This window comes from Psittacula echo, assembly GCF_963264785.1.
Source record: "Psittacula echo genome assembly, chromosome: 4".
Classification (NCBI taxonomy): domain Eukaryota; kingdom Metazoa; phylum Chordata; class Aves; order Psittaciformes; family Psittacidae; genus Psittacula; species Psittacula echo.
In genome coordinates, this window is record NC_137738.1 from 28484139 (window position 1) to 28510897 (window position 26759).

At 42.9% G+C, this 26759-nt stretch overlaps 1 protein-coding gene across 1 annotated transcript; it reads right to left on the reverse strand.

Moving 5' to 3' along the window:
* Positions 1-258: 258 nt before the first annotated feature.
* GPR137B (G protein-coupled receptor 137B) lies at positions 259-25316 on the reverse strand. The gene is made up of 7 exons (XM_080615353.1): positions 24933-25316; positions 14983-15032; positions 9925-10147; positions 6611-6764; positions 4401-4525; positions 1453-1577; positions 259-391 (listed from the first exon to the last, which is right to left on the reverse strand). Exons 1-7 carry the CDS (start codon positions 25299-25301, stop codon positions 280-282), a joined length of 1158 nt encoding a protein of 385 aa, XP_080471479.1. The 5' UTR covers positions 25302-25316; the 3' UTR covers positions 259-279.
* Between the last annotated feature and the right edge of the window lie 1443 nt (positions 25317-26759).

Genomic DNA, 26759 nt, shown 5'->3' on the forward strand with positions numbered 1-26759 from the left:
GCATAAAATGATTAAATTATGTGCTCTAACAACTCTATTCACAGCCAAAAATACCGTGGCTTAGAACAAGGTATTAATTAGAACAGTCTTCAAAGTTTAAATCATTAGCTTATACTTTTCCTTTAGCTATGGAAAGCTTGTGGCAAAGACAAGTTCTTCATTTATCTGTGCTTAGGAACACTTCTAAAAAACAAAAGGTGAAGAAAAATTGCTAAGCTTTGTTTTGCAGAACACTTGTTTTAATATTGGAATGTCCTGGGACGCTGTAGTTGGTTGAAGTTATATAGGGCTTGGCCGGTCTGTGTCCAGGGCTGGATCGTGTTGGAGGGATCCGATGTAAGCCATGAAGCTGTTGTTCTGATGGCCCCAGTCATAGTAGTCTGGAGAGAAACTGAAAAAGGAAACAGGAGAGTTAGTGACTGGTAGGTTGGTTCTGTAGATACCCTGTTAGGCAATGTGGGGAACATGCAACCACGTGGAGGTAGTTCTCACACTGAAGTGCAGAAATAGGGGGTAGGATGATCAGTAACTGCAAATAGTGAATATCCAACTGTACTGAACCATAGTTTAGGCTCAGAGGCAGTGACTACACAATCTTAGCTAAATGAGTGACAAGAACTACATCCGGCTATCTTAGCTATGGTTAGCTTTCATTTTAAGATGACAGATTAATCTACTACTACCATAGTGTAGATACAGGAACAGTGAATGAGTAATGTGACTGAATCTCCATTTTGGGCAGGAGAGTGTCCTGGCAGTGATTTCCTTCTCCGAACTGGGTGCTACCATGCTTGCTGGGAACTGCTCCTTCCTGGAAGGGAATCCTTACCTAAAGCTCATAGCTACACAGAGAAAATTGACTTTTTACCCCAGTTCTGGGTTGTGTGGGATTTTGGCAGTTAGGTGGCTTCAAATAAGCTTTCAGCAAGCTGGAAAGCAAATGCCCCCTTCATTTCAGATGAACCCCAAGACATTTAGCCATGTTACAGGGCAACCGAAGTTGAGAGGCTTCTCACCACCGTCACAAGCTGCTGCCTGTGCTGTCAAGCTTTTGCCCACTCTCACCCTGAGCAAGGAAACAGCATTTTTTCTAGGTTGCCTTGCTCACACACTTAAAATGGTGAATGGCACTTCTTAGGCCACTTTTGGAAGAAATAGAGGGTGAAGCCTGCGGCCCAAAGGTCTGACCTGAGTTTTTCAAAAGGTAGCAATACCGTTACAGTTCTTAAAGTATGTTTTCATTCTTGTTCCTTGCATTCTTTGTGGAGCCCTTGGCTCCCTGCAGTCACTCAGTGCTTTCCGCTTCAGCTTCTCCCTTTGCTTCCCCTCACCCCCTGGAATTTATGCCACAATTGGAACTATACTGTTTACATTAGTCTTCTGCATTGTGTAAGCATTCTTCCTCCTCCAGTTTCTGTTATGGGAAGCAAGCAGTTCCCTCATGTACCTCACCTGCCCTGTGCCCCCTGTGGTGCAATATTCCATGCTAGGTCGTCATCACTGTCGTATCTGCGGGGGTTGTCAAAGAAGTAAGATCTGGGACTGAAGCCATGGCTTGGGACAATTCCCGCGTTGGCCTGGGGAAGGGAAACCTCAGTCAGTATTTGCAACAGATAGATCAACTGCTTGGGGCCTGACTTCTAAATGATGTCACTGCAGACTTACCTCCTGGATTCCAAAGTAAAACTGGCAGGTTCATATTTCCTGTAGGCTTGTTGCATTCTCTGTTTTTCTCTACCAGCACAGTCATAGTCTACAGATACTAATGGCTTTTCCTTCTCCTTCTGGCCAACAGATACAACCTATTCCTGAAACCACCCTCTACTCTCCATTTCACTTGGCTGCTGAATTCCTATCCATCCTGGACACTTTGCACTTTAAGTCTGGAGTGAGCAGTAGGGAAGCAGCTGAGGAGCTGTGGGATATGAAATGCCTAAAGAGACTGGGGTTTACCCCCCACATTTGTAACCCTCCTTCCTGGTGCATTACCTCCCTTGCCTCAGGAACTGCTCATGCTGAACCTTGGCACCTGCCTCATGAAGCCACAGATGGAAAGTCCCTTAGGACCTCTCTGAGCAATTTCAGTATCTACCCTACGGTGCTGTGAGAGTCAAATCCCAAGGAAAAGCCCTTTGATAAAACAGGGAATGGGATATACATTTAACTCCTTCATTTACAAAGCATTTTGCTTTTATTTCCCTGTGAATCAAAACCGAAAACAAACAAACAAACAAACAAACAAAAAAAAAAAAGATTCAAAAGGTCAGTCTGATTCTGGAAACTGTGCACAGGGACACACAGGACCCCGCTGAGCCTCTTCCACTGATCCACTGCTTCCACCCCCAGGGAACAGGGTTCCCAGCACCTGCGGATAAGCCAGGACAACATCTTCTCCTTGGCCTTAAGCAGGAGAGCAGTTTAATCTCCCCCTATGTTACTGATGTTAAAGAACTGACAAAGATGAAATAAAAATAGGTGCACCTCTGCTGTCTCCCCAACTCCAAACTTTGGCTGGCTGAAAGTGTGGCAAGGCAAAGGACTGCACGCTGCAGTGACCCTGTGTCAGCACCAGAGCAGGCAGAGAGCTCCTTCCAGGCTGAACACAGGATGCCTCTATGCAAACTTTCTGTTTCTGAAGAGGGAAACTTAGCACCAAAGAACAACTATTTCTTGGGATTGTTCCTTACTAAAGAACATTTAGGTTTTCATTAAATGGGAGCTGTTAGGATTTTTAACTAAAAAAAGTTTGTTTAAATTCTAACCCCATGTTTTCTGGTCAAGTGTTTTCAGCCACTGGGCCAATCTGATATTTAACTGCAGTAACAGCCTGCTGGAGCAGCCTACTGAACCAAGGGTCCTGTGAGCCTTGGCTTCCTCTTGTGGCACACTTGCACTGAAGTTCACTTTTGCCTTCCTGGAGTCCATTTTTTGCTTCTTTCTAACACTGTTGTTCCCAGTTGTTGTTCCTCTTACCATGCTGCTGTTTAACATAGATATTTTTACTGTGTAGAAAAAACTCCATCTCTGACCTACCCACTATGACAGATAACATCATACCCTAAAAAAGGTACCCATAAAAGAAGTGATATCACTGATTGGCTCTTCTGAACTGTACCATTATGAAGTTGGAGATTTAAGGCTTTCTGCAAATCACAATGCAAACATATAATGTTACAGCTGTTACTGCAGTGCTCTCTGATTTGTGAGAGAATATGGCCTGTTTGACTCTGTCAGCTCTCATCTGAGAAGATTCCAAGTCTTTATGTGAGCAGCTTTTGGAAAGGAGAGATTAGGCCACATCCCTTATTTTCGTCCTCTTGGGAATCTCTCCCACACTATTCAAACTTGGCCACCAGATCCAGCCTTACTAAACTGACGTTAAATAAAATGACATCTCTCTGGGGTCGCTTTTTAGAAGAGCAGCAACACTGGACTGTCCTTCAAAACATTTCTTCTTTTGCAGTTGTCCTGGCTAACTCCTCAGCAGGAGTGGGGCTGAGATGTTTTTCTGTGATGGACACTGGGGCCCATGGGGTTCCTTTAACTGTGCTGTCAGGTATTACATCAGCCTGACTTTATTACTGTCTCTGAAATCTGCATGTGAAAATAAAAACATCACCTTCTCTAAAAGGTTATTGTCTTAATTGCTTCTCTTACTTGTGAATTTACCATTCACATACTTCTTGGGGAATACTATCTTTGGTTTGGCCTACGGAAACAGAGATACTACCTTGGTAATCCTGGTGCAGGGCTGATATTCCCCATATGTCTCTCAACCAACATATCCTATGCTAACCTGGAGACATTGCCTACAGCTATAAAAACATGCTTGTCCATCTATTAACTACCTAAATATTAAGGATACTTACAGGGAATTATCCTTCCAACTCACACCTTAATCTCTGCTCAGCTGAAATAGCAGACAAATATGTCAGCAAGCGTTTATTACTGCATTGGTCTTTAACATGGAAACAGATGCAGGGCTGAAAGAATTCAATCTTTTATTTCATACATGCTTTTGAGCAGTCAGCACACATCCATTTTCACTGCTATGTGGTGAAAGATCCCAAGTTTGGGTAACAAACTCCTTTTCTACTGACTCCAGTAAAGTACTGTATTAACTCAAGGGGAAGATGTCCCTACGTTTAAGACGGCTTCTGATTTTTAAGGTAAACTGCCTGAGAACCAACCACCTTGTCTTCCTTCTGGGTAGATACAATGAGTTTCTTTCACGGGGAGTTAGTATAAGGAAGCGGGACATTTGAGTTGCTTTTATTCTGCCAAGGACGCATTGAAAAAGAGAAGTCAAAAATGTACAGAAGCAGAAGCTCCTTCAGCAGCTGAGCCTCCAGACCTGCCTGGACACCATACTAACAAATACACTAACAAATTCCACTTACCAGATCTTTTGTAGGGTTTCGGACACGGAAGAAATACACAACCAAGGAAGTAGGCAAGAGCTCCCAGATGAAAAGGATCACTCCGAACACTATGTAACCTGCATCTCCCAACTGACATTTCAGATCTGCCTGTTGAAAAGTCGGAGAGAAAAGTGTTTAAAAAAACAAAGACGGCAGCTTATTTAAAGGTGCAGGAGCAACATGTCTTCTTATAAAGATTTGTATTTAAGTGGCTGAACTGCTGGACAACATGGCCAGAAATACCATTCAGTAAAGCCAGATTAACCTGGCTAATGATTAAAGGCATACTAAAAAAATCAATACACTGTCTCATTGGGTACATCCCTTTCCTTCTACCTTCCCTCGTCCCTCCTCCTCCTCCTGCTATCTTTGCTTGAAGAAATTCAAAGTTTACTGCAAGGGTCTTACCAGTCTAAGAGCCTAGCAAGCAACCATTTGATCAAGCTATCAAATCCAGGTAATGAGAACTTAGTTTTCCAGGCTTTTCCAGCTGGGAATAATACAAAAAGAAATAATCCATGCCCAGGTCTTCAAGGGCGTTGCTGGCAATCTTGCTTTTAAAAATGAAGGTTTGTATCCCTTCAAATTGGTGCACACTGTTAGCTTGAATAACCACGTTGTTACTCTGGCATTAGCTTTGAACTTCTCTCTAGGTTTCCCCTCCATCATTCACCATAGTTGCAGAGGGAAAATCCTGTCCTTTCCTGTGTTGTGTACAGAAGGGAAAAGGGTAATGTTTCTGACAATGACCTGAGGCAGTACCACAGTACAAACATTAGGCTATACTTTTAAAAGTGACTTTTGATTGATTGGTACCAGATTGAATACCTGCTCCTTAGTTTCAGGCCCTTTACATATGGCTCAAATAATTTACCCCAAAATCCAGGCAACAAGTCAGACCAGATGTTCAAAAATCAGTAGCAGTGACCTAAGGCCTAAAGCATTCCAGTGAGCTCCCTACGAACAACCTCTGCTTCCATGGGGAAATGTGACCAAATATTCTGACCATAAAGTTCCAGCCGCTGTTATTCCAAACTATAGGAGTCAGCACAAGAAGTGGCTCCTGCAGGGGCTCAGTAGGAGCAGCAGCAACACTCCAAGCCCCAGCAACAAGAAGGCAAATGTTCGATTAAAGAGATAATTCCCAATCTAGTGCCCTTCTGCCTAAACCTGTGCGTTCTAGTGACATGGCCTGAGAACACCTTGCTGCACTCCCCTTCTCTGCACCACAGCAGGATTGATTCCTGGCCCCCCTCCTCAACTAACTCATAATGAAAGTCCTCTGAGCAATCCTACCCTACCACTTACATTGCTTCTCATCTACAGTTTTATCTACTGCTCAACAGAGAACTGTTAATGGCTCCAGGTTTGCTTGGCCATCCTGGTAACACAATGCCCCTGTGAGGCTGGGAACACTGCTTTTGGAATGCAGGGGCTTGCTGAGAGGGTGGGGAGACATCAAGTGCCTCAGAAATTGAGGCCAAAAAAAATATACTCATGGTCCAGATCCAGGCCTGCCATTCTGCCTAGCTTTGACAGAGCTGGAAAACTACTGGGATCTAACCACGTGCTTCCAAGCAGAGAGCAGAGCTGGATGCTCAAGTTTCATAAAATTCAATGAAGAATCCCCTGCTATATCCTTCGGTGCTTTTATCACTGTTAGCTTGCAAGCTGAATTGCCATTTGCAACTAAAGGTTGGGAAGAATCTGAGTCTTATCCTCAGACTACAGAAGTTGTCACACTAATGACAGAATTAAAGTAACTCCACAGCCCTGGATGCCAATGGGAGATTTGATGCTGACTTCAGAACTGAGCATTTCAGAGGAATCAGCTGCTGGTTTTCTGCTTCTCCAAGTACAGAACAGTCTTTCTAATGGACAAAATAACTGTCTGGTTTAATGAAAGGCACCATTTTTTAACCATAAAGTCAAGCTAGATAAAAGATTGGGGTTTTTTTCAGTTTTTATTATTTGTCTAATGGGTACCTATTTCTTTTAGCACTGAAGGTGGGGATTTTTTCCCTCCTTAAGCTGAAATTACCTGAAATTTGTATTTCTGGAGCAAAACAATCTTAGTGCATTGAATAAAAGAAAAAAAAAGGGTTTAATATATTAATTCCTCTTTTGATAGCATTTAGGAAATTCATCACTTACAGAATGAGTTTTTTCAGTATCAAATATTTTCATACTTGCCTGATCTGACACGTTGTACCAATCATAATCAAAAGAATTGACTTTCTTGGTTTGAGAGAACGATAAGATGAACAAGTTGTAACAGGCTCGTGAGGTATAAAGTAGTATAACAGTCACTCCTATACTTGTCACCTGACAGACAGATGAGCCCTGGAAGAGATTTAAGCACAGGTTATTCTTCGTAAGTTGAGAAGAACATTGCTTTGCATGGACTTCAGGGGTTGTCAGGCAACTGTCTGTCTAATTCAACTGGCTTTTCCTTCTTTGATCAGCACATCCTACACTACGTGTTTTCCCATATTTTATCAGTACAGTAGTTTCCAGGCAACGGCAGCAGTTCCAGCCCTTACCAAGATGGGGTGTGATTAATTCCTACAACTTTCTGTCCACATGCTGTTTTCACAGCAATGAAAACACATAAGAAATACACTTGGTATCAGATGGAGCAAGAGAATTCAGCCCTCAGCTCTCCATTAGCTATACAGCATCCTGTATCACATGTTGGCTTGTTAGCATGATGCAACCTTGCATCTTCTTACAAGTGCTTGCTATGCACCTACTTCCTAAGTATCAAGCAGATGGCAAAAGTCAGCAGTTAAACACAACACAGGGAGGAACAGAACGTCCTGCCTTGCCTAATGTCAACACAGAGGAGACAAAGTGGAAGCACGGCTTATGTGTAGAGTGACCATGGCAGGGCAGCCTGTGAGTGGGAGCTTGCACACAAGTAGAAGAATGAGGCTACAAAGTGTGAAACCACAACAGTTCCTAATCCCTGAGAGAAAGTGGACAGAGGACCCTGCAGCTCTGCCAGCCCAGTTCCTCAGCCTGCATTTCCTGGTGTCAGTAAGAAGGAGCTCAGTAGTTAGAAAAGCCTGCAGAAAACCAGCTTGTCTGTTTTCCCAGCAAAATAATATCGGTTCAGGGAACAGCCAGGCTTAGGAGCATCACAAAATGCCCAGTACAGTCAACTTCCTTGACTGAATTCCTGCTTACAACCCACTGGAACTACCACTCTTCACCAGACTATATCCTGCAGCCATGTCGAGAGTGAGCCAAGAGCCTGCTGCTATACAGGGATTGGAGCCAGATCCATAGTAAGCAGTGGAGAAAGCTGTGGCAAGACCAGCAAGTAGGAAGTGCCACAGAGAGGAAATGTTTGCTAGGCACTTCTCTGTTCTCCTTTGGTATTAGCAAGCCAGTGACGCTGTCATGGAAACTGGAGGTGAGGGAGCAGAGAGAAGGTGCTGACTGGCACATACCATATCACAGCTCAGTGGCATTCACAGACTGGTGATCACAGAAGTGAAGAGCAGAATGGGATTGGTATTTCCCTATTGAAGTTTCCCAACATAGCTGTCATTCTTTAATAGTTAATAGTTAAATATGATAGAGATTTAAAAAACTTCAACCCCAACAAATACAAAAACAGGGGCAGAAGCGTCCTGGTTTTGCTGCCAGTCAAATCAACTTAGCGGCTTGGAGAACGGAGAGTGCAGCAGTAAAAATAAAGCCAGAGGAATCCTTTGTCATTCACAAGCCCCTACAGAAAAGAGGAGTCACCCCAAGCTGGTAGCATGTCCCACTGCATGATGCTTCCAGCCAGCCCAGAACTGGCCCAAGTGGGGACCAAAGGGCACCCCCTTGGTGCTGTCGTAGCTGTGGTGCAGAGATCCAGGCCAGATCTCCATGCCAGGTCATGGAGGTGACCACATGGAGGTTTCCACATGTGGTCAGAAGATACGTGCCAGCAGATTGGAGACGCAAATAAAAGGCTGCCAGTATCAATGCCTATCTATATATACTGCAGAGCACACATTATCTCCAATGCTGCTTCTATTATATCACTGCAGAGGATGGATTCTTCTTCTTTAGCTAGTTTTTTTAGCGCCAACAGCAGCAGAGTAAACCAGGATGTGTTTTTTTCACTGCCAGCTCCAGCCATCTGTGTCGCTAAGGTATGAGCAGTCAAATCCTACTGGAAATCCCCAGTAGGGGATGTTTTAGAATGACCATTTCAGGTCAGCAGGAAGGAGCAAAGCACTCTTTAATTCTCATTTCCACATTCAAACTTTCATCAGCTGAGCATTCTGACCGTTTCTGTCTGCAACAATGTCAGACTTTGTTTGGGTTTTGTGAAATAACTTGAAGTAAAGAAGATCAGGTTTCCTGCAGGAGGAGGAAGCTGAGCAAAGCAATCTCCCAAAGCCTCCCTCAGGTTAACACTGCTTTCTTACAGAGATTTACACTTCTGTGATTTGCAGAAGCAGAAAAACTTTTCTTACTAGTAAAAATAATCCATTGCCCATGCATGCCCTTTGGTCAGCAAATGAGAGGCTTGAAAGAAAAAAAATCAACAAACTAAGCTGTTTTTAAATCTTCTATTCAGCCCTGAACTTTCAGTTGTTGTGCAGTATGGCCAGATTTATTAAACAGGAAAAGTACTCTGTTCATCTGATTAAATAAATGGAGAGAGGAATGTTATTATATGATTTTCTAAATAGCAGCTGAAACTTAGGTTTTTTAAGGGTTTGTTGTGGTAATAGTAATGTGCTATTGATTAAACTAATAATGTAAGATTCAAATATCTACTGCAAATGCAAGGCTCTTTGAAAACCCTGTTTCATTATTTATAAACATAAACCATCTTCACTGATTTCATAATAAACACTGCATGCTTATGTGATGCCACCCAGCACCTTGACCACTGAATGTGTGCAAAGCTGTAAACCTAACAATATTTCTTTAAAGAACATTTTGTAGCGTAATAGGAGATTTTTTTTTTTCCCCTTCTCCCCACTTCACTAAATTATACTATATTCAGTCTTTTAAAACACATTCTCCTTATCTATAGGACATTATGCAAATGTATACAGGGAGATTCTTCTGTCTGGTTTATCTTCAGCATGCTGTTACCTTAAACAATTAACTTAATCAGTCAATAATTTGACAAGCTGAAGGATCCCAAAGTATAGACCATTTCTATGTGGCAGTACTGAAATGGAGTGGTCTTCAGATAGGGACCTGAAGAAAGCAGTATCCACTTGAAAGCAGTTGTGAAAAACTCCAGCCAGTAAGATCTGTAAAGGCTGCCTAAAAAATACGTATCTGGGGGCCACTGGTGTTGGCCAAAAGCACCCTTACTGCCACTTAGTATTTAATTCATATATTGACCTACATTGTGAGCCAAGTGCAAGCTGTGAAGTTTAAGGCCTCCAGCTCTCAGGGTATCTAAAGAACTGCATGGCTTTGTATTGCACTGCCCTTGTCTCTGAGAAGGTACTTGAAAAGAACTGAAAATGTACCTTACCTTGGACTCCAAGTAAATGTTGGCTAAAGACATCTTGGAAATCTTATACAGGCAGATGGAGAGTGAAACAGCACACAGCACAAACAACGTGTCATTAATTGCCACCCGGACAGAGACAATGATTTTTCTCTCTGAATTCTGTGTCCTCACCAATACTGCACATGTTAAATTCACCAAGAGGAAGAGGAGACTTATGAAAAGAGAAGCCAGGTAGAGGGGCAACCTGGGAGAGCGAGGAGAAAACAGTTTTAGCAACATTGTTCAGCAAGTGTATGTAATGAGATAGAAGTTGCGCCTGTTGGGCTGCCACAGCTGGCAGAGTGACCATCAGCATATATCCAAATCAGAGTGCTCCGAACTGCTGCAGAGGTTAACTTAGCTCATGTCAAACCTGTTTTTACAGTTACACAACAAGCATTAAGTAAAAAAACTAGTATCAAGCAGCAAAACATCTAAGACTGTTTACAGCAGAAATACAACAGCACCATTCTTAAAAACTACTTAAAATACACATGTACTTTCTTAGAGCAAAGACTCTCTAACTACTGCTCACTGGCAGGAGAAACCTTGCAAAAGGTTAGTTGCCTGGAATGGTCTGGGCTTGACCCTGGGTTTGCTACACCAACACTGCTGTGAGAATCATCACTGACTGCTGATGTTTGCCATGAGATTTCATATTAAATTAAGGAAGTGTCTAGCAGTAGGGAAAATGTCTGAGTTAATGGTTCCCCAGCATCTTCATTCCTTTTCCTAAATAACCTGGTGATAGGCAACTTTTTGACAGAAACATCAAGAAAGTTAAACATGCATATTGATTCTGGGCTGGCATGTTGTCATCTATGCCAGGCAGAAGGTGTATTTGCACAACCACAGGAGCAGAGCTGGAACAGAAATGCGACAGACACCCAGGAGCTGGACTGGTTTTCTCCATCTGTTTTTTCTCACCTACTCAGCCCTGATACCTGCAATATAAGCATACCACATACTCAAGGAAAGCTGCTTCTAATTCCTCTCTACTCCTACACACAGCTGTGAAGCTTTCCACTAAAAAAAAGGGGCATGTCTCCAGTTCAGGTGTTTGCTTACTTCATTGTCATCGCAATTACTAATAAGAGTCATAATTTGCAGACACTGAACAAGAGGTTTTGGTCACAGCTTTTGTGCCTGCTGGAAACTTTGAATTTGGCTGACAACAAACACCCAGACTGTCTCTGAGAAATCCAGTTCTGATTGTGTAAGAATACTTTACCTAATTGTGGCTTTTTTCTTTCACACATTCGTATCCTTTTGGGATAGCATCAACGAAGCCATAAAGCTGAAGCACAGCTGGTTTCTTTCCAGAGAGCAAAAAAGGAAGTGGTGTATCTTTGAGACCTTTTAAATATGTAACGAACAGGGAGAACTGTAAGCCCAAAAGTCCCTGCTTGTGAATCAGTGCCCTTTCCAGCTATATCTGGCAGTGAATGAGGATGCTGTCTTTTCCTTGAGAGTCATGCAAATTCCCTCTCAGGCAGACAATTGTGCTCACTTTCAACCTTCCAGTGCAGGGCTCTGTTTTTAGGATTAGCAGCTACAGATAGTTCCTTTAAACCTCACAGTGTAATGCTGGAAGCACTGCAGTCCTGAAGCTCCTCTCACACAGCTTCCTCTGGAGAATGCAGCTCCCAGTTGCAGTGGTTGTACCTTTACAGCTTTTATTAATATCCCAAAAGTGGTGGTCATGTGTCTTCCATTTCTTCCCCTCCCAAAGTCTGTTTATAGTGTCATCTCTGCTCCACTATTATACTGCAGGTAAAACATTCTTGTGGTGTTCAGGCTTACAAGGAAACGTATGCTCTCACACACTGTGCCTACTCGCTGGACAAGAAGTACATGCTCTTTTTTTGCTCATCTTAGTCAGAAGAACCTTCTGCATCAGTGCAGCCTGCCTGTCCTTGATGCTGGCTTGCCACCAGCAAGGCTTAGAGGCTTCCCTAACCAGCAGGCCAGGCTCCCTCATGGAGTTTAGCAGAAAAAAAAAGCATTGTCACGCTTTCATGCTCACACACTCTGTACGTGCCAGAGTGAGCTGTCATGGCCAGTCAGTGGTGCAGCTCTTCACATAATGATCTTCCATCCGCATTATTAACATGATGTGGCTGGGGAAATGGCTGCCTGTTTTGACAATAGGAGTGTTGTTGCTGAACTTCTGAATAAGCACTGATAGAGATGCAGGCTGTGTCTCAGGGCAGTTTTAGCGTCTCTGCAGCTGCAGAAAGTATTCCTAACTTAAAAGCAGAATCTCAGCTACAAGAGCACCTACAAGGCATGAATAAGCATATGGGATTTTTTTAGAAAATAGAAAAGCAGGGCAGGAAAGCTGCTTTCAGATTGCACCAGTGACTGTTCAAAAGGTCATTGTGCCTAAACCCCACTTCAGGGCTAGTCTCTTAAAAGGAGCTGTGTGTAATCCAGTTTGGCCAGGGAAGGCACATGCCAGGGTGTTTTATTCTTTCTGTGTTGGGCTGGATGCACCCTTACATTTTAACTTGAGCTCAGAATCAAACTTCAGATCAATGCAGTGAGCATTGCCTTGTTTAAGAGGAAAATCTGTTCGAAGCTACTGCCTTTTATATGTGGTTTCCTCAAACCCATACAGGGTCTGAGACTTGTGTGTAATGAGGCACACACACACAGAACAGCAAACCTCATCCAGACCCAGCGACTGTGAGAAGTCCCCAAGCTCAGGGAAATGTGCAGAAGGGCTGTTTAAACATAAAGTTGGACTGGCACAGGCTTCACCTTGAGGTCTTTTGCCACAGTGACTAGCATCATGGAGGCTGTGCTGAGCAGAGTTTACTTAACATTCTGGATCAGATAACATTCTGGATAGGATTTTATCCGGTTTTGCTCTATCTGAAATTACTCTGATTTCTGCCAATACATACAGCAGTCCTACCCCTCTGTTGCCCTGTTATGTTGCCATTATCTATTGCAGAAATGCCAATACCAGGCAATAAGGTCTGACACTTTTTAAACGAAATGGGGAAAAAACCCAAAAGTGAATATTCAGCTATGAAGAAAGATCAGATTCAGTAACTGCAGACTCCAGCCCCTGTCTGTATGCCGTCCATCTTTCTATTCTCCATCAGGATTTGAGCAACATGAAAGATGTCCCTGCCCCTGGGATGGGGGGTTGGTCTGGGTGATCTCTAAAGGTCCTTTCCAACCCAAACAACTCTGTGAGCCTGTGATCATTCACTAGCCTGTTATAATTAAGATTCAGGACCTCAGCTGTGGATGTGCATGTATTACACCACTTCACTGGCCCTGTGTAAGATAGGAAACGAGGTCAGCTTTATTTATATGGCTCTTTCACACAGGCTAAACTCCTTCATGCTAAGAGATCTAGACATTAAAACAAACTATTACTGAAGTCCTTTACCACCAGACTAAGAAAGAAAAGGCTAGACCAGATACAAGAGTGATCTGTGCTAGAAATGCAGTAGGCAAGAGTAAGGGTGGACATGGAGGTGTTGTGGGGAGAGTAATCTATGCATGAGTAATTCCAGTCACAGTACTTAAGTATCTGGGAACGGAAATGCTCCAAGAACTTCATGCAGGGTGCTAATGTAGTCACTTTATAGGCATTGACTAAATATCACAACTCCCTTTGCTGGAATGAAGACATTTTCAAGCATTTTTCAGGAATAAAGCCTTGCCACAAACATCAGTAACAGATGGGATTTGAAGCTTCTATTTCTCATCTCTAAAGCCAGCCAGGAACATGTTCACAGACCTGCCCTATACCACCCTGACCTGCAGTCCAGGCCTTGTGCAAAGCCATCCTCTTTGTTCCTGTTGCCTATGTGTACCACCAGGGGCAGGCACTCTTGCACTGGGGGCTGGCTGGGGACCTGGCTGGTATATGCTGTGTTTGTCTGGCAGCCATACTCATGGATTTCCTTCCCACAGAAAGCAGAGTGCAAAGAGTGGGGTGAATGTATTCGTACACCATGGTGTTTACCAGAGAGCATCCATCTCTTGCCCCTTGTGGTTTGGGATGTGGCCAAGGTACACACATAGACCCACTAACTTGAAAGCATTCCTGAGGCCACCAAAATAGATGCAGCCTCTCTGTTCCCATCCTGATAATTTCTGCGTCAGCTGCGGTTCAGCATGGAACCCACATCCTTCAGTCAGCCATCACCCCCTGTGTGTCCCACACTCTCACCAAGCACAGCCCACCCCAAGCCTACTCTCACCGTTCTGCTTTTCTACTGAACATGGTTTCTGAAGCATCTGCTCCAGAGGATCACCTCTCCAGCTGTATCAAAACCCACCTGGATAACAAACTTTCCAGGGCAAGGACAATGTTAATATTTGACTCGTTGATATAGTACTATGTTCTCCTAACAGTAAGCAAGTAACAAGTCAGATTTCAGTTTCAAATTACTCTGTTTTCCTATCCTGAATTCAGATTGTAAATTCTCTCTTTAGAATGGAGACAACCTCTCTCTCTTCCCCCCATCTAAACAACATTGCCCAACTGAGGCTTTTAGGCATTGCCACAATAAACATCAATGCACTGAGCTCCTCCTGAGCTTTCTGGACATTACTGCCCTATGGGGATCTGTCAAGTAGTTCCTGACAATTTCTCAAAGCTTTTGAGTCTTTTATTACCACTGACCTCACAGATTAACACATACCCAGTCCCACTCATTCTTATCAAAATAAATACATCACTCTGCTACCTTTACCAAAGCACTGGATCAGAATTCACCTAGCAATACTTATGTTAAGAACCTGTAAACTAATCACCAGGGTCTGTGTCTTCTGCTTGCATTTGAAACATTTACCTTTGAAATAAGTGAATATCTAAAAATTGTGCTTGTGTTGAGAAATGACACAAACTTCTAAATGCCATAGGAAGAAGCTGGCCTCAGAACCATCATCATAAAACACTGGTACATAAATATGAATAGCTGAGATATGAGTGCCACAAATTATAAAAGATAGTGTTTCTCAAAAAGCATGCCTACTCTTCTCTAGCACATTAAATGTTTGCATGGTTCTTACCTGTATTTCAGTAGCTCTGGGGAATATTTTGACTTAGCTTTGAAAATCACCTGCAAACCAGAAAAATATTGCATCAAACACAGGATATATATAAGTAAGGAAAGACGCTGTGATCTGCAGGAATCCTGTCTCACAGGTCACAAGAAAGGCAATGATAGGTTTCATTACATGAGATTTGCATTTATTGCTTATCCATGGCAGGCAAGCTCTAAGCAAAGTATTAAAATCACTCAGCAGGCGATCATGATGTGCTTGTACACAAATTGTCTACTCCATTATTTTTACTTACTCTGACTTGGGACTAAGATCCTAGATACCAGGGTTCATTAGACAACCAATGCCAGTATAATCATAGAGGCAAGTAATTATTAAGCTCTTATATGACCTAACAGTATATGTGTCTCATGTAGATGAGCTTACACCAGCATATTGCGTCAGATGCCCCGTTCCCATGAAGAGCCCATCACAGTATCCTGACATGCAGTTGGATATATAAGTGTTCAACACTGTCCCACAAGACATCCTTGTCTCTAAATTGGAGAGACATCAATTTGATAGATGGACCACTGGGTGGATAAAGAACTGGCTGGATGGCTGCACACAAAGAGTTGCGGTCAATGGCTCGATGTCCAGCTGGAGACCAGTAACAAGTGGTGTCCCTCAGGGATCGGTGTTGAGACTGGTCTTGTTCAACATCTTTGTCAGTGACATGGACAGTGGGATTGAGTGCGCCCTCAGCAAGTTTGCCGATGACACCAAGCTGTGTGGTTCGGTTGATACGCCGGAGGGAAGGGATGCCATCCAGAGGGACCTTGACACACTTGTGAGATGGGCTGATGCCAGCCTTATGAAGTTTAACCATGCCAAGTGCAAGGTCCTACACCTGGGTCGGAGCAATCCCAGGCACAGCTACAGGTTGGGCAGAGAAGAGATTCAGAGCAGCCCTGCAGAGAAGGACTTGGGGGTGTTGGTCGATGAGAAAATGAACATGAGCCGGCTTCAGTGTGCGCTCGCAGCCCAGAAAGCCAACCGTATCCTGGGCTGCATCAAAAGGAGCGTGACCAGCAGGTCGAAGGAGGTGATCCTGCCCCTCTACTCTGCTCTCGTGAGACCTCACTTGGAGTATTGTGTGCAGTTCTGGTGTCCTCAACATAAAAAGGACATGGAACTGTTGGAACAAGTCCAGAGGAGGGCCACGAGGATGATCAGGGAACTGGAGCACCTCCCATATGAAGATAGGCTGAGAAAGTTGGGGCTGTTCAGCCTGAAGAAGAGAAGGCTGCGTGGAGACCTCATAGCAGCCTTCCAGTATCTGAAGGGGGGCTATAAGGATGCTCAGGAGGGACTCTTCACTAGGGACTGTAGTGATAGGACAAGGGGTAATGGGTTAAAACTTAAACAGGGGAAGTTTAGATTGGATATAAGGAGGAAGTTCTTTACTGTGAGGATGGTGAGGCACTGGAATGGGTTGCCCAAGGAAGTTGAGAATGCTCCGTCCTTGGCCGTGTTCAAGGCTGCGCTGGACAGAGCCTTGGGTGGCATGGTTTAGTGTGAGGTGTCCCTTCCCATGGCAAGGGGGGTTGGAACTTGATGATATTAAGGTCCTTTCCAACCCCAACTGTTCTATGATTCTATGTATGTTTGCACCCATGTTACATAGCCAAAAAAGATGCCATAAAGAACCAAACCCATTATTTTAGTCTGAGTTATTATCTGGTTTCTGCTTTCTGTCTTTTCACTGAACAATATGTATTTTTACAGAGAGAGAGCTCAGGCTCAGTAATTACCTTGCTGTAAGAGAAAAGACAAAACCTGGATGTTTTCTGCAATACAGCTAGGTAATATCAGTCACAGGTGTTTAACCACCACCAGAAATTATACAAAAAATATAAGCATATTTTATATCTTAGTTACTAAAAAAAAAATGACAGGAAAGCATCACTGCTTTTTCATAAGCTAACATGGTTTCCAAACACAGTTAGTTTACAAATGTTCATTTAAACCAGAACTGAAGCACACTGATTGCTCATATTGCAAAAAAAAACCCCACGACTTATTCTGGGTTCTTTCCTAATTGTTCTCTCCTCAAGTTATTCTGCCTTATCCATTTAACTTGGTTTTGCATGCTCTTTAGTATAGTTTGCATAATATTTCCTCTGATTATCACGCTTTCCCAAGGAAACAGGACTTACATGATCACTATGTATGTGTAGGCATGTGCCTGCCTGTCAACCTGTTTATCTGTCCCCCCACTGATCTTAAAATACTCCAGTCAGAGAACTGATGGAAAAACACTTGAAGTACCAACAAATGAGCCTTAAACACCCTTCTAAAAGTTAAGGGTTTTTTGAGTCACAAAAGAAGTGAGAAACCCTATGAATACATCTGATACATGACTTCCGTGAGGAGAACCCTGCATAATGATCCTACACATCACCCAGTATGTGAGAGTCTGGATAGCAATGTATCGTAAGAAACGCCCCAGTGATGGAAACAGCTCAGACTCAAGCATGAGACATAGACCTGGAGAAAAATCAGGCTCCTCTTGTTCCAGTGCTCCTGGAACAACTTGTCATTTAACTCCTATTCACCATAAACAGCTGCTTTGACATGGAAATAATTTTTATGATGTACCAGCCTGCTCAGGACCAGCTGAACCAGCAGAAAGCACCAAGCTTTTCAGCTGGCCTGGAAAAAATTACCTGAGAATAACATTGAAAGGTTGGGGAAAAAAGTCTCTAAAAATATCCTGCTTGATACTGTTTTCAAATAGTTAACATCTCTGGCCGCAGCCCTTACAGAAGATTTCTGTGATTCATTCTCCAAATTCCTGGATCATGAATTCTCACAGGAGTTCAGGAAGGAGTTTTATGTTTCACTCACTTGCTACTGAAAAGAGAGGTATAAGAGGCTTGTGAATATTCTCCATTTCTGTGGTGCATAAAGAAGGGCTGTCATGTTTTAGAGAAAAGATGGGGCTCAAAATTCTTCCCGTACACTTTTCTGTACAAGACTTATTGCCTACCCTGCTTATTCTTGAAGAGACTGTGAGTAAGCAGGAGGAACAGCTTCCTGACCTCAGTGAAACTAAACAAGTAAAACTTGTCTCTAGGGCCATTCCACAATCTCCACTTGTTCTGAGTAGCACTCACACATACTGTACCGTTAATTTTGACAGCTTTCAGGAATTGCAGAGTGTAGAGCCTGTGCACACAACTGCACAAGACAAGCAGTTTGCAGTGGGCAACGTGTTGTGCTGGTCCACAAAACCTAGAAATTCACAAGACCTTGAATACAATCTCCTGTGCTTTCCGCAAAATGATTCGCTCGTCCCTATAATGTCGTAGAGCAGAACCATCACATAAACGAGTCCAAGATGCCCTACCAAGACAAAAGCTCTGTGCATAACAGCTAAAACCAAACATGACGTTCCAGCTGCAGATCCCTCAGGATCCCCAGATGCAAGGTCACTAGAACAGCTGTTACTGTGATTCTACATGTGATGGACTGGTGTCCCAGATGATAAATGCTTCTGAACTTTATCAGAGCAAAATAACTGTTAAGAAAGAAAATGAACATGATACAGACAGTGGATGCTATATGGAATGAAAGCTACAGTTTAAAGCATGGACACTCTTACTAAATCATTGCTAGACAGAAACACAGGCAGCCAAGTTCTGCCACCTTTTCTTAAAAACTGATGGGGCCTTATTTCAGGAGTAGCCTTGCTGGAAGCAACGTGACTGACACAGAATAAACAGCTGTTCAGTGGGAGTAAGGATGTCAGAAGCTGATCTCAATATACCTTATATGTGTGGGTGCAGCCTTTTGCTTATAACAGCTCAAGAGTCTGGTTGTTCAATGGCCCCTCCCTGCAATGGTGTTGAGAAAGCTTCCAGTCAATATCTGAGTCATCTAAGCAAGTCTTTCAGCAAGCCAGAGCAAACCAGGCTATTCCTAAGAATAGACTAAACAGCAAGCAGAAGGCAGACTTTTAAAAAAAGAGCTTTCAGAGAGCCCCAAGTTGAACAACACAGAAAACCCAGTGAAAGTCCTTGCTAATTTTCTAATGCCTACAGGGTTACTTTTTCTTCTTAAAGGTATTCCCCTTTTGCTTGTGCTTTAAAGGAGAAATATCCTGTTTTGACTCCTTGTTTTTGCTGAAGGACCGAAAACCTCAAATTAGATTCTCACACTCCCTCCTCCACTTCCCTGAGGTATACGTCTGGCATACAAAACTGTAACAGTGCAAAAAGACTCCAAGAAACCCTTCATAGAGCCAGGGAAAATTTCTGTTGCAGGAACTGATGTAAACAGTTGACCTTAAAGGCATTTTACCAGGCCCTGGCAGAGGAGCAGTGTGGATGGCATGGGAGCCCATCAGCAGCTCAGCTGCAGACAGCTCTGCAGAATTGCTGGGCAGCACAGTAGGCAGACAGGGCCAGGCTGCTGTAGCTTAAGGAGGTTCCAGGTACGTTATAAAAGTTAGATCAAGAGCCACTCTGGCCCTACAAGTATCAATGAAACAGGTGTCAAAGCCAAGTCACATATTCCCAGAGCAAAAGAGAAAGGGAATCTCGCTGGAGTAATTTTCGGTTTCAGCTGAAACTTGATTTTCAGAGTTTCAGCTCTGATTTAGCTAAACTGACATGATGGCTGGCACAAACCTCACTGTACCTCTTGTGCTAGCTGATCAATTCACTTTTACAGCAGCCACAGCTTAGCTTACCAAAAAGCCTCAGGTATGTTAAGTGCTTACATACGTCTCAAGCTGGCCCTTTGCACAGGAATGAAGTTCAGCTTTATTTACCAGTTCTCATTTCAAAAGCTCCATAAGGAACATAGCATGTACTTTTCCTTCCCAGTTCCTTTCACCATGACCTCTCTCTTCCTCTGTCATACTACATGCAAACTTCTCTTTGCACCCTGAAAACATGCCACAACTTCATGCAGGCCCATAGCCGCTCACCATTAGCACATACACCTTTCTTGCAAACCTTGCTGTGTATCTTCTTGTCCCAGGCCCACCTTCCCCTTTCTCTCTTTCTCCTTTGTTCATTCTTTCATTTGGATCAAATTCCCCAAAACATGCGGGCTTTCCCTCTATTGTCTAAACTCTACATGGATTGTAAGGCTTACAGACATGGGCAAGGTGACTCACTACCTTTCTCAGCTTTGTGTCAGTTGGTAACAAAAGCTCTGAAAGGACAGGGACCATCATGGGCAGCCAGCCACAGTAAACTTGCATGTGTAGCTTTCCTATAAAATTATTTTCTAAGTCAAATAATGTCATTCTTCATGTCAGATGCTGTCAGCCTGCAGCTGCAATTTGTCTCCTGTAAATCCAATACTCAGGGGAATGTCTGATACTCAACATATTTGCTGATGCTTTACCATCCATAGTTAGACTCCTGTGTAGTTCTATGTACAACTAAAATATGCTTTAAATTAATAATAGGCTTTATAATATATGGTATATTCATTCCTACTAAAAAATAAATATTTCTCCTAAATAAAAAGCCTGGTCTGTCCTCTCACTGGTGGTATTATTTTTGAAATGCTATGCCCAGTAATTAGAGGATGAGAAGTTCTCTTAATTTTCCTCCCAGAGCTAACACGTACCCCAGTTCCACTGAGATACACGTAATCTCCCCAAAAGCCTTGTGCTGGTTTTTCCCCACCCTGCCAGGCACCTCCAGCATGGCAGCTCCCCTCTACACTGTCTTTCTCTGTGCAATTTCTCTTCATTTGAAAGTCCCTGATTTTATCAGCCCTGCCTAGGAGGCAGGGTAAGCTTCTCAATCTGGAGAAAAGGGAAACTAGTTAAGGAGGAGGAAGTAAATCTGCCTACCAGCCCTTTTCCACCCATACAGCCTAAGAGTTCTTTAGCTCAGCACCATGTTCCTGAGTTCCTGGAGAAGTTCCCAACCTGAAGATAAACCTACCAACCACCAAATGATTTGCTATGCCTGGCCATGGGGGAAGCCTGGGACTTCCAGCATTCTCTGTGGCTCACGGTCTTTGGCCCTGACCTTGTTTCTTGAGTCTGTAACCTTGCATCCAAACTCCCCTCCTGCTCCATTTGTATCCTGTTCCCCTGAGAAATGTAAAGTCTGAGCAAACAGGATGAAATGAAGCAAGCCCTTCTCTGCCCTCCCCTCAACACACAACAAAAAAGGCAACTTCTCATTTGATTTCATAGAGCCTCTTCACACTTTTGTGCACTGTACTGACTGTAAAGCCTGAGGATTCAGCTCAGTCTCCACTTGTCAAGGGCAGGGAAGATTTGGCTAAGAAGGACATCAGGAAAAGAATGCCGGAGTCCTGGCATCCTCACTGCCTGGAGTCACTGAAAGTGGAAATTACCTTATTTGCTGATTTGCAGTCTTTGCTTTATCAAGCAGCAGAATAAACCTGTGGGAGCTGCAGGTGTGAGCCAAAAATATCTATGGGCTTTTTGGTCTCTGTAGGTGGAAACACACACTTCAGCTCCCTATCTGATGGATTAAGATCAGGGAGCTGCTCTGGCTTGGTACAATGCAGTTATTTGCCAGTGTTTTTCTATTATTTTACAAAAGTGCCACTGGATCTGATCTTCACTTGAGATTTAGTTCAATGATTTCTAAGCAGACAGAGGCTTATCCTGAGAGGGTAGGTCACATTATTTCTTTTTTTTTTTCCTATACAAGAGACTGAATACCCACAAAGGACTAATAAATTCTAATAAATATAGTGCTCTCACTAGAAATCACATATTTTCTTCTGTATGGGATTTCTGAGATGAGCTAATATTACATATGCCTTATCTGCAGCACCCTTTTTATTCTGCCCTAAGTAGGGCAACAAGACCACAGCAAAGGACCCTGAATTTGGCTCTTGACCCAAAGATCCCTCGTTCTGAGTCAAAACTATTTTGATTGCAACTCCCCTTTCATCCATGGGTCCCCTGCTTTAGAAACCAGCCCCAATATACTATGGCTCCTTCTGCTGTATCTGCTGATGCTCAAGTCTAGGAACAACCCCTGCTGTGCTGACGTCACTGTGGCTTATTTGTCATGCTACACATAAAACACAGTTGAAATTTGTGCCCCCGTTGCTTTGGGATACCTATTAAAATGGGAATAGTTGTGGCTAACTTTCTGTCAAGTTCGAAGGTGCTTATTATTTTGAAAAATGCCCTCAGGCACTTGCCAAATGAGGTTTCTCGTTTGGCCAGGAGGATTTGCAATATAGTTTGAATCATTTTTATTTCTCACATCTATGTCTAGAAGTTTTCCTAGCACTGCCACATTTAGAAATGGTGGGTGCTGTACAGCAAATGATGAACACCTGCAAATTCCAGAGATCCATAAAGTCTCTTCCAGTCCTCTGTCCCTGTACTATACATAGATCCCTTCTTTCCCTCTGGCTAAGAACCAGTTAAGTAGCATGGTTTTCATGCAGTGAGACACAGCTGCAGACCCTTCCTGCCTGCCTTCAAGAGAAACAACGATAAAAGTTGCTTCTGAACAGGTCCGTGAAGTTATAAGCCATTACTGAAAACAAAATTCTCTATCCCCACCCCTTTTGCGCTAGTTCTTGCTTGCCTGCTGTGGAAAGCTAGATGCACATTAAATATACAGTCTCAAGAAGATGCTGAATTTCAAGCCAAACCACCTTTTCATGGTTAGAAGTAAAGAATTAATAACAGTGAATTAAAAATATGAGCACTTATTCTGTGTCTTACGTTATATATTGTACAATGGCTGTGCTTGTATTTCTTAAGGCTTTGTTTTGGCTGGGGAGATATTTGAGATGAGATTTCACTGGGAGCAACCAGCTCTAAAGCAAACAGCAATTCTAATAACACGCCTGTCTACAGTGGCCCACAATCTCTAAAGATGATGACGCACATCACAAACTCTGAAAGTCTCTTGCAAATATCATTTCAAAAGCCTCACAACAGCTCTTCAAGACAGGTAACTATTACACTCTTTTACAGAGGGGCTCAGAGGAAGATCGTGAGGACTCATGATGACAAAGCAGAAATTGTCTCAAAGGTGGAATCAATAGCCTTAGCATTTTTTTTTCTGTTTCCCACCACTGACTTGTACTTCCTGAATGAGATCAGACAGCAATGCCAAAAATAATTTAAAAGGGCATATGTGTGCATTCTGCATGCTCTCTTTCTAGATCTTCCTTATGTGAAAGGAATCAGTTACTGCCAACAGCGAGCCCCTGAGTGCTGGCACTCTAATGCACAGAGTGCAGGCTGCTGTGCCTCTCTGTGCTCACACCAGGCTCAGCTTCTCCTGGTGAAGAGCCAGGATGCTGCGTTCTGCCTCCAGACTTCCATGGCAGGCCTACATGTGTGTCAGAGGGAAGAATTTGACCTAGGGCTATGACTTAGTCCCAGTGATGTGGATGGGCTGTGCGATGATGGACATTTGCCCCTGTGGAGCTGCACCATTATCAAATAATTCTCACAATAGCTATGGGATAAAGCATATGTCACCGCATACCTGAGCTGAATTTGAGCAGCATGTAGATGAAAGGTTCCTGTAACCCCTTAATATATCTCAAGTTCCAGGGAGCAAAGCAGGTTGAGTTAGCAGGTGTTTCAGACACTGAATCCAGAAAAGTAAACCTAAGCACAAACTGTGTATGTGGTTGTAAGTATTTAATACCCTCCACAATTCAAGTGATCTTCTTAAAGCTGCCATGCTTACCATTGCTGCTTTTTCAGCTCTGAGATGGCAGCTCTCACAAATGGCCTGATCTCTCCAGCCAGGCTGCTCAGGATTGACATGCCTGTAATCACTACAGAGCACTGTTAAATACTCTAGGTACTACAGAAGTACCCAGACCCAGAACTGAGCTGGTTCCAAATGGGGCACACAGCAACACCCAAAGCATTCTAAGCACTGTTGGGGGTGCTCTCCTGGCCAACTACCCCTGCACTGGGAAAAGGGACTTTGACAAGGGTCATCTGAGTGCAGGCTTGGCTTCTTGCTCCAGGCACCTTAGTGGGATTGAGGAGATAGGGAATCCACTCCCTGCCATCCTGCAAGCTCCCTGTGTGATCTTAGGTGAGCCCAGCAGACTTTCTTTGCCTCAGCATGCCAATATCCCGTCCTGAGCACAGTGCCAAGATACCCATGTTCACCCTAAACACTTCCAAGCAAGTCTAACTGCAGCAACCTGGAGTGCTGTGCAGCCTAACTCATCTGGCTTAGCTGCCTGTAGCACAGGTACGCTCTCGAGACCTGCTTCTGAAATGGAGATACAATTTCCTTTAACTCACTATACAGCTAATTTACCTTTACATCACAGTGTCCTTGAAAAAGAGGGTGTCTCGTTGTACAGCACTTAGCACTTACTGGGGTCCAGAGTCACTGCTATTTGTAATACAGATGATGATAGGAATTTGGGTCTGCAGCAAGGCTCAATCAACAGTTTTGAATGTGATGCACAGAACAGAAATCTCACTCAGAAACATATAAGCCAACTTGTCAAAAACAATTTCAGCAAAATTAGATATTACAGCAAAATTAGATATTATAATTCTGATTGAGAGAGATCAGGAATGCTAAACCAGGAGGTTTATGAAGTCTAATAACAACAACAGTAATAAAATAGTAATAATAGAACAGCATTTTAGGTGTCCAGTTTTCAAGCTCCCTTGTGCATTCTTTCCTCAACCTTTAAATTAAATGACACCCATTAAATAGACAGTATATATATATTTTATTTGCCATTTCTGAAATGATAACTTCAGGTTCCAGTTTCATTGTAACACTGATCTCCTGCATATATATCAAAAGTTAAAATTCCCAACTGAAACCCTGAAATTTTCTTTCTGCATTACCAAGGTACATTTGTAAATTACATTTTACATTTTTCGTATGATTCTTACAAAATAATGCTTTATCACTCTGCAAGATTTAATCAACCAAATATCTGTTACTTACCTGAGTGAAGTAAAGATTCATCAGGGTCAGGGTGAAAAACTGGAGGCAGACTGGGAAGCAATAAAGAAGCCAGAAGATGAAGGGGCTGAGGGAATTTGCTGTCACAAAGTCTTTGAAGTAAAATGAAAAGAGCACAGTCCTGAGAGAGGCCCAAAACAAGCACAGAAACAGAAAGACAGTCTGGTAACTGAACCTCTTGTGCCTGTAGTGAAGGACCAGCCAGAGCTGGATGTAGATGAACACAAAAAGCAGTGAATAAAAAACAGTATATACAATGGTCAGGCCCAGCTTCACATACGGAGGGACAGCTGGCGTCAGGGTCGGCGGAAGGGTGTCATTTTTCAGTGGGTCCCACTCAGGGGCCTCCATTTGATATCAGGAATCGTCAGAATTATTTATTAAGTTTGGCTGCCGCTGTTGCCTCCTCCTCCTTCTCCTTTCATCTTCCTACAGCATAGGAATCAAGAAAATGAAAGAAAACAAGCTGCACTTCCTCTTTGGCAGCTCACTGTGGGCTGGTAGCACATGATCACAATTCAGAATGATTCATTAGGACTGCCTTTGTCAGCAATTGGCAGGGAACAGCTCAGAAAGCTGCCCTTTGCTGATGTCTGTGCACGAATCTTTACCATCCTCAAGAAACAAAGAAATCCACCAGCTCCTGAACGGTTTACTGCTGATTTTTTTTTTTTTCCTAAGGAAAATTATCTGGATTTTCAACTAGTTAAGTAATGTTCTATTTTCTACAAGAAGCAAGTACCTGACATTTTCCCTGTGGCAGCCACACCGTATCTTTTTCAGATTTTTTTGGTCTTGTTTCCTGTTTAGCAAGCACTTTATTTTATATGCATTTCGTTAGAAATATTTTTAAGCACCTTAAAGTACTAATAAAATTGAAACCATTGTAATAAGCTGTAACAGTTCAGCTCTGCATTGCAGAAACTTTTGTGTTTATAAGGAAATATACAATTTACAGCAGATTTAACACATCCTGTAACTTCTTTTTTCTTCTAACATAAAACATTTCATTAGAATGGAAGAAAAGGCACATCAGGGCTTTCAAACGTAGTGTATACAGGAACAAATAAAATCCTCTAAATACTCAAATTCACCAAAGCATGCATGCAAGCTACAGGTTCTTTTCTTCCTGGTTGGTGTCTATTTGTGCCGTCACTGTGGCAACAGCTGATCAGACATACCTTCTCACAGGAGTGCAGATGTGCCCTTGGGATTAAATCTATAAATTAATAGGTGCTATGGCAGGCTGCTGGGTTTGACTCGTGGGGGTGAGAAGTGAGAACTGAAACTGAGTGGTTTAGGCATTTCTAGTGCGGTGGAAACACTTCATTATCTCTAGGTCATGTATAGCATCATATACCATCAGACAACAAGGTTTTTCAGACATGCGTTGGCTGGATTACTGCCATGTTTTGTTCTATCATTTACAGTAAGATGATTACAAGAAGTCCTTGTTACGTGGAATGATCCCCAGGGAGGACCCCACATGTCTGGTGAGCAGTGAAAAAAGATTCCTTTAGTGAAAGAGTCCATGAAATGAACTGACACAGTGTCCAGGGAACGCAGACAGTGATACTGAGTACTAATTAAAACTATAATTTCTACTATTAATGCCTCACCCCAACAGGAGTTCAGAACTACTGTTTTGTTGGAAAAGACAAATTTTATAATGGTGCTTTTTTATATAAACACAGTATATATAAAGTTTGCATAGTCCCTGAAAAAGATCTCTAAGTAAAATCCATTCTGCTCTAAAAATACCCACACTGAACACTTAAAGCTATGTTCCAAAATCCATGTTTAGGTACT

Coding starts and splice junctions, on each gene's coding strand:
- GPR137B (XM_080615353.1), bottom strand. CDS start 25,301: ATGGAGGCCCCTGAGTGGGACCCACTGAAAAATGACACCCTTCCGCCG. Junction 15,033..24,932: donor TGAATCTTTACTTCACTCAG/GTAAGTAACAGA, acceptor TCTGGTTTGCAG/GTGATTTTCAAAGCTAAGTC. Junction 4,526..6,610: donor CAACGTGTCAGATCAGGCAA/GTATGAAAATAT, acceptor TTCAACAGGCAG/ATCTGAAATGTCAGTTGGGA.